The 10235-nt window shown below is 49.6% G+C and overlaps 1 protein-coding gene across 1 annotated transcript; it reads left to right on the top strand.

Moving 5' to 3' along the window:
- Nucleotides 1–4319: 4319 nt before the first annotated feature.
- Nucleotides 4320–10127, top strand: RPUSD2 (RNA pseudouridine synthase domain containing 2). Its single transcript, XM_075281043.1, has 3 exons — nt 4320–4760; nt 7546–7842; nt 9361–10127. Exons 1-3 carry the CDS (start codon nt 4386–4388, stop codon nt 10090–10092), a joined length of 1404 nt encoding a protein of 467 aa, XP_075137144.1. The 5' UTR covers nt 4320–4385; the 3' UTR covers nt 10093–10127.
- The last annotated feature ends 108 nt before the right edge of the window (nt 10128–10235 follow it).

The following is a 10235-nucleotide window of genomic DNA, read 5'->3' as shown; positions in this document are numbered from 1 at the left end:
CCCAGTTGCGCTCACAGAGACAAAAGTGAAAACAAAACTGGAGGACGCCAAGGTGGAAATATACAGTATGTCTCTTTATTTGCTACGAACAGGGCACAATGCGTTTTGGGGATCGGCCTCTCCTTTATCAAGTGCAACAATACATATCATCAGCTTTTCTGAGTCACGGAGAACAGAGATGTGTTCTCCATTGTCTATCTTTGTGATATTTTAAATGGAGTCTATCATTGGCTATATCGTTTTTGAAATAAGCATAGCTTTAGAAAGGCTATTCTAGTCATGTACAGCACAATTAAAATCATGCACATGCGCTGTGGAAGCATAGCTGCTCTGGAAGCAGTATAGAGGTGTAGCAGGAGGAATTGTAGAGAAGGGGGTGATGAGAAACAGAGGCGGCTGATGACGCAGCAGTGCTCAGGAAAAAGTGAGAAGGCTTCCGGTGCTCCCCGAAAACTAATTTGCATATCAAGAAAATCGGGTTAATTAAACAAGGATCAATGAATGAAAGCTATGCATAGAAAAGCCTTTCTAAAGGCTCTGTTTTGAAGCGCCACGCTTGGACACGTGCATATGTGTCTAAAGGAGCGGCGCGCTACGCCGTGTGAAGGCTCCCATAGGGCAGCAGCAGATGTGCTATGTGGACCCAGCATAGGGGTGCTTACACATGAGATATATTGTACCTTCTTTTTGACATGTGGCCATTTACAGAACAAGTCACAGCAATTTCTGGTACAATGCACAGTCTTACCACACAACAGTTGGCTGTGCACCAAAAAGAATATTTGGGGCACTTTAGTATAATTCTATCACGTAGATTAAATAGATTGCAGTGCAGGAGGCCTAGCCTTGAATTCTACTTGCTGCCACCCCCTGCGCACACTGGTTAGTCTATAGTGGCCCATGCAAATGCTAATCAGTTTGGGTATACTGGTCATCTTAAGGATTGCTAGTTATGGACTTGAAGATATAGGAGGCCTCTGCGTAAACCAAGTCCACGTGAATCCCAAAAGTCTTGGTTCTGTTGGAAACCAAATCTTTAGAGAAATCTGTGTTAATTCTGGTTTGTTATAAACCAGTTCATCCACCTGTTGTTATAATCCCACATGCCAGACCACATGTGTTACATAATCTATGCTATCCTATATCAGACATCTGTTCGTTGGTCACAGCTCATCGGGAAGAACAGATCTATCAGACGTCAGCCACTTGTCAATAGGATGCGAAACGTAACAAGCGCACGATATGTACTATAAACATCAGCAAGAACGTGTCTAATGAATGTAGTGGCAGAGCCCATCTTATGATCAATCCAAAATCAATTGTCTGTGCTGTGTATCTAACCGGACTACAACAGCTTGTAGCCCTAAAATATAAGACAGACCTCTTGAAGGTTCATTTCTCTACAGGGTACTATTATAATGAAGGTGACTTATGGGGGCACAGTGGTTGGTACTATGATAATGAAGGTGACTTATGGGGGCACAGTGGTTGGTACTATGATAATGAAGGTGACTTATGGGGTCACGGTGGTTGGTACTATGATAATGAAGGTGACATGGGGTCACGGTGGTTTGTACTATGATAATGAAGGTGACTTATGGGGGCATTGGGGTTGGTACTATTATAATGAAGGTGACTTATGGGGTCACGGTGGTTGGTACTATGATAATGAAGGTGAGTTATGGGGGCACGGTGGTTGGTACTATTATAATGAAGGTGACTTATGGGGGCACGGTGGTTGGTACTATTATAATGAAGGTGACTTATGGGGTCACGGTGGTTGGTACTATGATAATGAAGGTGAGTTATGGGGGCACGGTGGTTGGTACTATTATAATGAAGGTGACTTATGGGGGCACGGTGGTTGGTACTATGATACTGAAGGTGACTTATGGGGGCACGGTGGTTGGTACTATTATAATGAAGGTGACTTATGGGGTCACGGTGGTTGGTACTATGATAATGAAGGTGAGTTATGGGGTCACGGTGGTTGGTACTATGATAATGAAGGTGAGTTATGGGGGCACGGTGGTTGGTACTATTATAATGAAGGTGACTTATGGGGGCACGGTGGTTGGTACTATGATACTGAAGGTGACTTATGGGGGCACGGTGGTTGGTACTATGATAATGAAGGTGACTTATGGGGGCACGGTGGTTGGTACTATGATAATGAAGGTGACTTATGGGGGCACGGTGGTTGGTACTATGATAATGAAGGTGAGTTATGGGGGCACGGTGGTTGGTACTATGATAATGAAGGTGACTTATGGGGGCACGGTGGTTGGTACTATTATAATGAAGGTGACTTATGGGGGCACGGTGGTTGGTACTATGATACTGAAGGTGACTTATGGGGGCACGGTGGTTGGTACTATGATAATGAAGGTGACTTATGGGGTCACGGTGGTTGGTACTATGATAATGAAGGTGACTTATGGGGGCATTGGGGTTGGTACTATTATAATGAAGGTGACTTATGGGGGCACAGTGGTTGGTACTATGATAATGAAGGTGAGTTATGGGGACGCAGTGGTTGGTACTATGATAATGAAGGTGAGTTATGGGGACGCAATGGTTGGTACTATGATAATGAAGTTGACTTATGGGGGCACAGTGGTTGGTACTATTATAATGGGGTTGTCCGTGTTATGGGGGCATTGGGGTTGGTACTACTATAATGAAGGTGACTTATGGGGGCACAGTGGTTGGTACTATGATAATGAAGGTGAGTTATGGGGGCACAGTGGTTGGTACTATTATTATTATTATTATTTTTTTTTTATTAGAAGGCCTCAAACAGTGCCAATGTAAACACCACTGTGAACGAAAAAAGTGGGGTGCCACTAAAAAAAACGTGCCCAGGATGCTGTCAGTCAAAAACGTACCCTTCCCCACTCCAAAAGGAGAGAGGGGGGGTTCCCGACTAACTCTTCCCCGCAAGCGGAGTCGAGTAACAGTGGGCTAACAGCCGAAGCCGAAAGCCATCAACTGCCCTTTTCCCCTTGGGGCTGCCACCACCCAGGGTACTAAGGGCTGACCTTCGTCTAGTTTCGCCTAGGGCTGCCACCACCAAGGCTACTCCCGGACTCAGACCAAAGACCTGCGTCCCCCCCAGTTACCCAGGGGGGATCAACCAGAGAGAGGAGGGAAGCCCATTACAGGCTTCACCTCCAGACGACCGTCGGGGGCGTCCCAAAAGGGTACAGCATCCCTTCGTCGAACACAAAAAAGTGGACAGAGTGAAACAAAAGAAGTGAAAAACATGTAAATCATTAGTGAAGTGCCAATCAAGGCCCGGTTCACCGCCGGATCTATAAAAAATTTCCCCGCACTGGTGGACCAGGCATAGGGAGTGGGTGCTCAGAAAAGGTGTTGCTTGTGCCACGCAATGTGCCTCACTCAGTGGGTTTCCCACGTCCAGTGAGATAAGGCACCTCGGGGTCTACTCAGCCCCCGAGGCACAACACAAGAGGCCTTCGAGCGCCTCCCGACCCTCCGGCCAAGATCCATGGCACTGAGGTGCCAAGTGGTCGTGTTGCCAGCGTCAGCAGTCTTCATCGGCTCCCTACAGTGGCCAGGACCAAACCACTGGCGGAACCGATTACTAGCTGCATCCCCCAGCAACATGCCCAAAGTGGTTCTCACATTCCTACCTCCACAGGTTTCGGTCTACTCCTGCTGTGGCCGGTCCCGGTTGGTACTATTATAATGAAGGTGAGTTATGGGGACGCAGTGGTTGGTACTATGATAATGAAGTTGACTTATGGGGGCACAGTGGTTGGTACTATGATAATGAAGGTGAGTTATGGGGGCACAGTGGTTGGTACTATGATAATGAAGGTGAGTTATGGGGGCACAGTGGTTGGTACTATTATAATGGGGTTGTCCGTGTTATGGGGGCATTGGGGTTGGTACTACTATAATGAAGGTGACTTATGGGGGCACAGTGGTTGGTACTATTATAATGGGGTTGTCTGTGTTATGGGGGTACAGTGGTTGGTACTATTATAATGAAGGTGACTTATGGGGCACAGTGGTTGGTACTATTATAATGGGCGTGTCTGTGTTATTGGGGGCACAGTGGTTAGTTTTATTATAACGGCGGTCTCTGTGTTATGGGGGCACAGTGGTTGGCACTACTGTAATGTAAATGGCTGTCAGCAGTGTTCCGGGGTTACTGCAGTGACTGACACTGTTATGGAGACACTCTGACTACTATTATGAGATAGAGTTGGCATCTGACAGCTGTACCCTACCACGTGACCAGCGGCACGACGTCATCAGTAGTCGCCGGCCCTCACCACGTGGTTATGCTCGCTGCCTGCAGGACTGGTTGGCTCCTGGTTGGCAGCCGCAGAGCTCTGTCTGTCCTAACGTGTGAGATGTCGCTAAAGAGGAAGGATCCGGAGGCAGAGGCCGGGAAAAGCGGTGACCGGGGGAGGAGGAAGAAGGCCCGCGGTGACGGCGGAGAGGGTCGCTACGTGCCGCCGCCCACCAAGCGCAGAGCCGGGGTCAGCTTTGGAGACGAGCACTTCAGTGAGACCGAGTCGTACATAGAGAACGGGCTGCGGAAGGTCCGTCCTTATTACTTCGACTTCGAGACGTACTGCAAGGGGCGCTGGGTGGGGAAGAGCCTGCTGGACGTCTTCAGTAAGGAGTTCCGCTCCGAGCCCGTGGAGTACTATAGGAGGGCGGCCCGGGCCGGGAGACTGCGGCTCAACGAGGACACGGTGCAGGACCTGAGCGTGGTGCTGAAGGTGAGGAGAGCGCCCCCTACTGAGCCCTAGGACAATAGGCAGATGGGGCAGAGCTGAAGGTGAAGAGGGCGCCCCCTAGTGAGCCCTAGGGCAATAGGCAGAGCTGAAGGTGAAGAGGGCGCCCCCTAGTGAGCCCTAGGGCAATAGGCAGATGGGGCAGAGATGAAGGTGAGGAGGGCGCCCCCTAGTGAGCACTAGGACAATAGGCAGATGGGGCAGAGCTGAAGGTGAGGAGGGCGCCCCCTAGTGAGTCCTAGGACAATAGGCAGATGGGGCAGAGATGAAGGTGAGGAGGGCGCCCCCTAGTGAGCACTAGGACACTAGGCAGATGGGGCAGAGCTGAAGGTGAAGAGGGCGCCCCCTAGTGAGCCCTAGGGCAATAGGCAGATGGGGCAGAGATGAAGGTGAGGAGGGCGACCCCTAGTGAGCCCTAGGACAATAGGCAGATGGGGCAGAGCTGAAGGTGAGGAGGGCGCCCTCTAGTGAGCCCTAGGGCAATAGGCAGATGGGGCAGAGATGAAGGTGAGGAGGGCGCCCCCTAGTGAGCACTAGGACAATAGGCAGATGGGGCAGAGCTGAAGGTGAGGAGGGCGCCCCCTAGTGAGTCCTAGGACAATAGGCAGATGGTGTGAAGGTGAGGAGGGCGCCCCCTAGTGAGCCCTAGGACAATAAGCAGATGGGGTGAAGGTGAGGAGGGCGCCCCCTAGTGAGCCCTAGGACAATAGGCAAATGCGGCAGAGCTGAAGGTGAGGAGGGCGCCCCCTAGTGAGCCCTAGGACAATAGGCAGATGGGGCAGAGCTGAAGGTGAGGAGGGCGCCCCCTAGTGAGCCCTAGGGCAATAGGCAGATGGGGCAGAGATGAAGGTGAGGAGGGCGCCCCCTAGTGAGCACTAGGACAATAGGCAGATGGGGCAGAGCTGAAGGTGAGGAGGGCGCCCCCTAGTGAGCCCTAGGACAATAGGCAGATGGGGCAGAGATGAAGGTGAGGAGGGCGCCCCCTAGTGAGCCCTAGGACAATAGGCAGATGGGGCAGAGCTGAAGGTGAGGAGGGCGCCCCCTAGTGAGCCCTAGGGCAATAGGCAGATGGGGCAGAGATGAAGGTGAGGAGGGCGCCCCCTAGTGAGCACTAGGACAATAGGCAGATGGGGCAGAGCTGAAGGTGAGGAGGGCGCCCCCTAGTGAGCCCTAGGACAATAGGCAGATGGGGCAGAGATGAAGGTGAGGAGGGCGCCCCCTAGTGAGCCCTAGGACAATAAGCAGATGGGGCAGAGCTGAAGGTGAGGAGAGCGCCCCCTAGTGAGCCCTAGGACAATAGGCAGATGCGGCAGAGATGAAGGTGAGGAGGGCGCCCCCTAGTGAGCCATAGGACAATAGGCAGATGGGGCAGAGCTGAAGGTGAGGAGGGCGCCCCCTAGTGAGCCCTAGGACAATGGGCAGATGGGGCAGAGCTGAAGGTGAGGAGAGCGCCCCCTAGTGAGCCCTAGGACAATAGGCAGATGCGGCAGAGATGAAGGTGAGGAGGGCGCCCTCTAGTGAGCCATAGGACAATAGGCAGATGGGGCAGAGCTGAAGGTGAGGAGGGCGCCCCCTAGTGAGCCCTAGGACAATGGGCAGATGGGGCAGAGCTGAAGGTGAGGAGGGCGCCCCCTAGTGAGCCCTAGGACAATAGACAGACTGTACACCGCAGAGCTGAAGGTTCTCTGTATGATTTCTAGTGTTCTGCATAGTACAAATAGAGTGCAGGTAACCCCTGATCAGTAGGGGTCCAACTGCAAGGCCACCGCTGACCACGAGAACAGCGCTATACCGTGTGTCCTGCATAATTGGCGCAGCAAGTAGTCACTGTGATCATGAGAGCAGGGGTAGCAGGTGCCCCATGTAAGTGGATCAGCAGGTAGCCCCCCCAGCCATCACTGATGTCGAGAACAGGGATAACATATGCCTTGTATAAATGGAGCAAAGGGTCACCATTCCTGCCCCCACGGATCATGAGAACAGGGATGCCGTGTGCCACGTATGACTGGAGCAGCTAGCCACCACTTGCATCACCTCCGATCACAGAAAGCTTCTGTCTTCAACATTAAAGTCATTGATAATGGATGCAGACACAAGTGCACCGTCTGTCATTTTATTATTGTCTCAGTCTATTGTTATGATTCCATGATGGATCAGAACAATGGACGAAATATCAGAAGTGTGAACCTAGCCTAATGCAATAGTACAGGAGCCTGATCATTGCTATTTGCTGATTATGGCTATGTGGTGACGTTGCGACGGTTACACAATAGAAATCTATGGCACTATTGGAAACAGCGTGGCATCTGCGTTTATATGGCACGTGTGCAGCTCCGTCCCATTCATAGAAGATGCATTTTTCTGTTGCTGTATTTCTTTGAGTGGCTTCAGAAGGAATGGGAAATGTAAAGGAAGTTCTTATACTTCTCCCTATTGCTAAATCCACTATTAGCTGTGGCTTAAAATGCAGCAACACCTTGCAACAAAAAAGTGGATATAGTATTAAAGTCTACTTGTAAAGATATATTCCAGCCTGATCTGACATTGGCCGCAAAGGGACATAACCTCTCACTGGGTGGTATGGTTCCCAAGGCATCCATACAATAGTCAGTGACTATCAGGGGTGAGTCCTTTTACACTGTATATAGTACTCGCTGAGCATCCTCCTGTTATCTCACCCACTGTGCATCCCTCTGCACCAATATCCGATCAGTCTGCTTCTAGTTTATTGCACATTTTCATCAATAACATTCCTCCCTTTCCCTTATAGGATAATGATTTCCTCAGAAACACTGTACATCGCCATGAGCCCCCAGTAACCGCACAACCCCTGCACCTCCTGGCTGAAAGCGAAGACATTGTGGTCGTGGATAAGCCTTCGTCTCTGCCAGTCCACCCCTGTGGACGCTTCCGACACAACACTGTTATCTTTATTTTGGGCAAAGAGCACAACATGAAAGAACTCCATACCATCCACCGCTTGGATCGCCTGACCTCCGGTGTACTTATGTTTGCCAAGACTCCAGAGGTGTCAAAGAAGATGGCAGAACTCGTTCGGGAGAGGAAGGTGAGCCACAAGAGAATCGCACACTACTGCCTTACAGGGTGGTCCGGTATTGGATGATGCCCTAAATGGCGTGCGTGTGATATAAAGTCATCAGTGTGCAGATGGCCATACAATGCTCAGAGGGGGTTTACAGCACTCGCATATTGATGGCCTCTTTGTAGGTTAGGTCATCAATATATCATTGTTGAGGGTCTGACATGGAGGACGCCATAGGAATAAGCGGTTTGAAGAGTCCAGGGCTCTGGCCTGTGCCAGTGATGTCACATTATACATAAGCAGCCCAGTCCCATTCAAGTGAAAGTGGCTGTGGCAGTAAGGTGCCAACCATAAGTGATATATTCTAGTGTATTGCAGTCTTGATGGACATAAGAATATAAGATATATTGTGGGTTTTAGTGTTCATTGTGAACAATTAGTCTTCTTGTAGATACCGTATTTTTCGGACTATAAGACGCACTTTTTTCCCCCAAATTTGGGGGGAAAAGAAGGGTGCGTCTTATAGTCCGAATGTGGCCCCCTGGCATCCGCTGTAATAGAGAGGCAGATGCCGGCGAGGGATAGACGCTGGCACAGGTGCCGGGGCCTGAGACATCGCTGCCCTGCCCTGCATGAAGCCAGCAGAGGGAGGAGTGATGCTGCTATTCCCGGCTGGGGGACGGAGGAGCGGAATGTCAGCATCGTTCCTGCCGCTGCTGGCTTCATGCAGGGCAGGAACAAACAAGCGATGTCTCAAGCCCCGGTACCTGTGCCGGCGTCTATCCCTCGCTGGCATCCGCCTCTCTAGTACAGCGGATGCCGGGTCTGTATTGACGGCCCCTTCTCCCCCGGGGCTGGCCCCATACCTGTAAAGTTGCAGGCCGGCTCCTGCGCGGCGATATCACAGGATCCGACCTGTTCGGGTGGCAGCCGGGAGCCTAATGAGGCTCCCAGGCCTTTCACGGCTATATTAGTATTGCAGCTGGGTCTATGACCAGCCGTAATACTTATACACAGAATGTCCCATAGACGGCAATACAGTTGTATTGCCGTCTATGGGACTTACAATCAAATGACTGCAGGTGAAGCCCCCGGGGGGGAATAAAATAGTAAAAAAAAAAAAAAAAAGCTTTAAAAATATATAATAAAAAAATGAAATAAGTAAAAGTTCTAAATCATCTCCTTTCCCTAGAATATATATAACAGTAGAAAATCATATGTCAAACACATACACATTAGGTATCCCTGTGTCCGAAAATGCCCCGTCTACTAAAATAAAAATGTGTCTTTGCAGCTGTTGCAAAACTACAGCTCCCATATATTAAATATTTTACCATTTTTTTGCTTCAAAATTTTTTTCCCCTATTTTCCTCCTTTAAAACCTAAGTGCGTCTTATAGTCCGAAAAATACAGTAGGTCCTTGGTCCTAAAATTTGACTTTTTAAAACCTCTCAATTTGGCCTCAATGTTTCTGTGCAAATTGACTGAAATTCTGATGCGTCTCTAAATTTACTATACTTTTTTGTTTGCTTTTCTGTCCAGGTGGAGAAGGAGTATGTGTGTAGAGTCTGTGGAGAATTTCCCGAAGAAATGGTGACCTGTGAGGAGCCCATCCTGGTGGTCTCCTATAAGATTGGCGTATGTCGTGTACATCCAAAGGGCAAAACCTCCAAAACGGTCTTCCAGAGACTTAGCTACAATGGCAAATCTAGTGTTGTGAAGTGCTTCCCCCATACGGGGCGTACGCACCAAATCCGAGTTCACTTACAGTATTTAGGACATCCTATTGTCAATGACCCAATCTACAACACGGAGGCGTGGGGGCCTAACAGGGGGAAGAAGGGGGAAATTAACATGACCAATGAGGAACTCTTGCGGACTCTCATAGAGGAGCATAAATCTAAGCAGAGCCTGGATATCCTGGATGTTGGAGAAGATGATCTTCTAGTCTTAAATAGTGGGCAGAGTGAAGATGGCTGCCCGTGCCCGCCGTCTGCGTCAGGTACCGAAGACCCAGCATGCACCCGTCAAGATAAAGACGTATCATTGGCTAAGGACGCAGAGGAAGTGGCCATTAAAAATCCTTCAGATGCTGACATGGAAGGAAAGGGGCACGGACTAGTAGACCCCCTGTGTGGGGAATGTAAAATAATAAGGCCAGACCCTTCCCCTAAAGACCTCGTAATGTATCTTCATGCTTTGCGGTATAGGGGAGAAGGTTTTGACTATTCTACTAAATTACCCGAATGGGCGAAAGATAACTGGATTGAATAAGACTAAACGCCACATCACGATGATTCCGCATAGGCATGGACCCAAAATAAAGATTTTATTTAATTTAAAATTTCTAGATCCAATTCTATTATTTTACATTTAGCTTTCATTGGTCGCTGTTACTTTATATATCCTGAAAGTGG

This window comes from Leptodactylus fuscus, chromosome 7, assembly GCF_031893055.1.
Source record: "Leptodactylus fuscus isolate aLepFus1 chromosome 7, aLepFus1.hap2, whole genome shotgun sequence".
In the NCBI taxonomy this organism is placed as follows: Eukaryota; Metazoa; Chordata; class Amphibia; order Anura; family Leptodactylidae; genus Leptodactylus; species Leptodactylus fuscus.
Note: the sequence above shows the minus strand (reverse complement) of the source record. Positions and strands in the feature narration are given on the sequence as shown.

Excerpts from the sequence above, each read along its gene's own strand:
- RPUSD2 (XM_075281043.1), top strand. The coding sequence starts at position 4,386 with ATGTCGCTAAAGAGGAAGGATCCGGAGGCAGAGGCCGGGAAAAGCGGT. Across the intron at positions 4,761-7,545 it reads ACCTGAGCGTGGTGCTGAAG|GATAATGATTTCCTCAGAAA; the intron begins GTGAGGAGAGCG and ends TTTCCCTTATAG. Across the intron at positions 7,843-9,360 it reads AACTCGTTCGGGAGAGGAAG|GTGGAGAAGGAGTATGTGTG; the intron begins GTGAGCCACAAG and ends TTTTCTGTCCAG.